Source organism: Phalacrocorax aristotelis, chromosome 17 (genome assembly GCF_949628215.1).
Source record: "Phalacrocorax aristotelis chromosome 17, bGulAri2.1, whole genome shotgun sequence".
NCBI lineage: Eukaryota > Metazoa > Chordata > Aves > Suliformes > Phalacrocoracidae > Phalacrocorax > Phalacrocorax aristotelis.
The window spans coordinates 10,247,662-10,248,765 of record NC_134292.1 but is presented as its reverse complement, the minus strand read 5'-3'; the positions used below and the strand labels follow the sequence as shown (position 1 = coordinate 10,248,765).

The following is a 1,104-nucleotide window of genomic DNA, read 5'->3' as shown; positions in this document are numbered from 1 at the left end:
ATCTGGCTTCTGTCCTTCAGATCAAATCACCGCCTTTTTCATGCCCACAGGAATACAGGAGCAGCAGCATGGTAGGCTCCTTTGGACTAGAAGAAATTTATACTAACTTGCACTGTGCAAAGAAAAAAACACCCAATGAAGTGCTGCGCTTTGATAATCAAAATGGCACCTCAACCCTCAAAAAGATACAAATTCCAGAGACAAGTACGTCAATTCATCAGTAAAAAGTAGCACTGATAAATAAATTAATTTATATAAAAAAGAAAATAAGATATTGACACATTTTGGGGTAGAAGAAAAGTCACCTCGGCCCACATGCGCTTGTTTTATTTACATATCCACAAATACCATGAAGCACCATCCCAGCCCCCCCACTAGCAGCATGGTCACATGAATTCCATAGATGAGAAGTTCATTCATGAGGCTGAAGTCTACCCGCCTTCGCCCCAGTAAGAGGAGGATGATGGAGAGTTTGTACTGGAAACGCAGAAAGATCCGGATGCCAAGGTACTGAAGGCAAAACAAGATAGAGAGTGCCACCCAGAGGATGGAGGTAAACAGGCTGCAGCTGAAGTACAGCAGGAAACGGATGAATCCATACATCCATCGGGATTTGAGATAGATGTCGAAATTGTTGTACTTGGTGCGCACCAAGTGAGTGGTCCTCACCGGGCCACAGGCCGAATGCAGGCAGGTCGTGTGGGGGCCGTGGAACGAACGGACCCGGCGGGGAATGGGGATTACAGGCATCAGGCACCCCACCGGTCACAGAGTCCCAGGGCAGGATTTACAGGGCACATATCAAATGTTATCCATTAACATGGAAGAGATCCAACAGCCTGGGAATGCTAACTCTTTGCTGAGTTTCCAGGAAGGAAGAGACCTGCAGGAAGGCAGAGAAGGAAAACACATTTAAGTAGCCCCGGGAGGAGGAGAGGCAGCACGGCAGACACTCCCGGGCTTGGCAGTTACTCACAACTGCTTTGCAAAACCCAACTTCTTCGCTTAAAACAACTTTGCTTTGCTTATTTGCTTATTGTTCACCAGGCAGACAAAGAAATACAATTCTGCTTCTATCATCACCGAGTCAGACTCCAAACAGCT

At 46.6% G+C, this 1,104-nt stretch overlaps 1 protein-coding gene across 1 annotated transcript; it reads right to left on the bottom strand.

Annotated features, from left to right (window-relative positions):
* Positions 1–282: 282 nt before the first annotated feature.
* On the bottom strand, positions 283–878 carry TMEM250 (transmembrane protein 250). Its single transcript, XM_075111912.1, has one exon. It carries the CDS (start codon positions 748–750, stop codon positions 331–333), a length of 420 nt encoding a protein of 139 aa, XP_074968013.1. The 5' UTR covers positions 751–878; the 3' UTR covers positions 283–330.
* Positions 879–1,104: the final 226 nt, after the last annotated feature.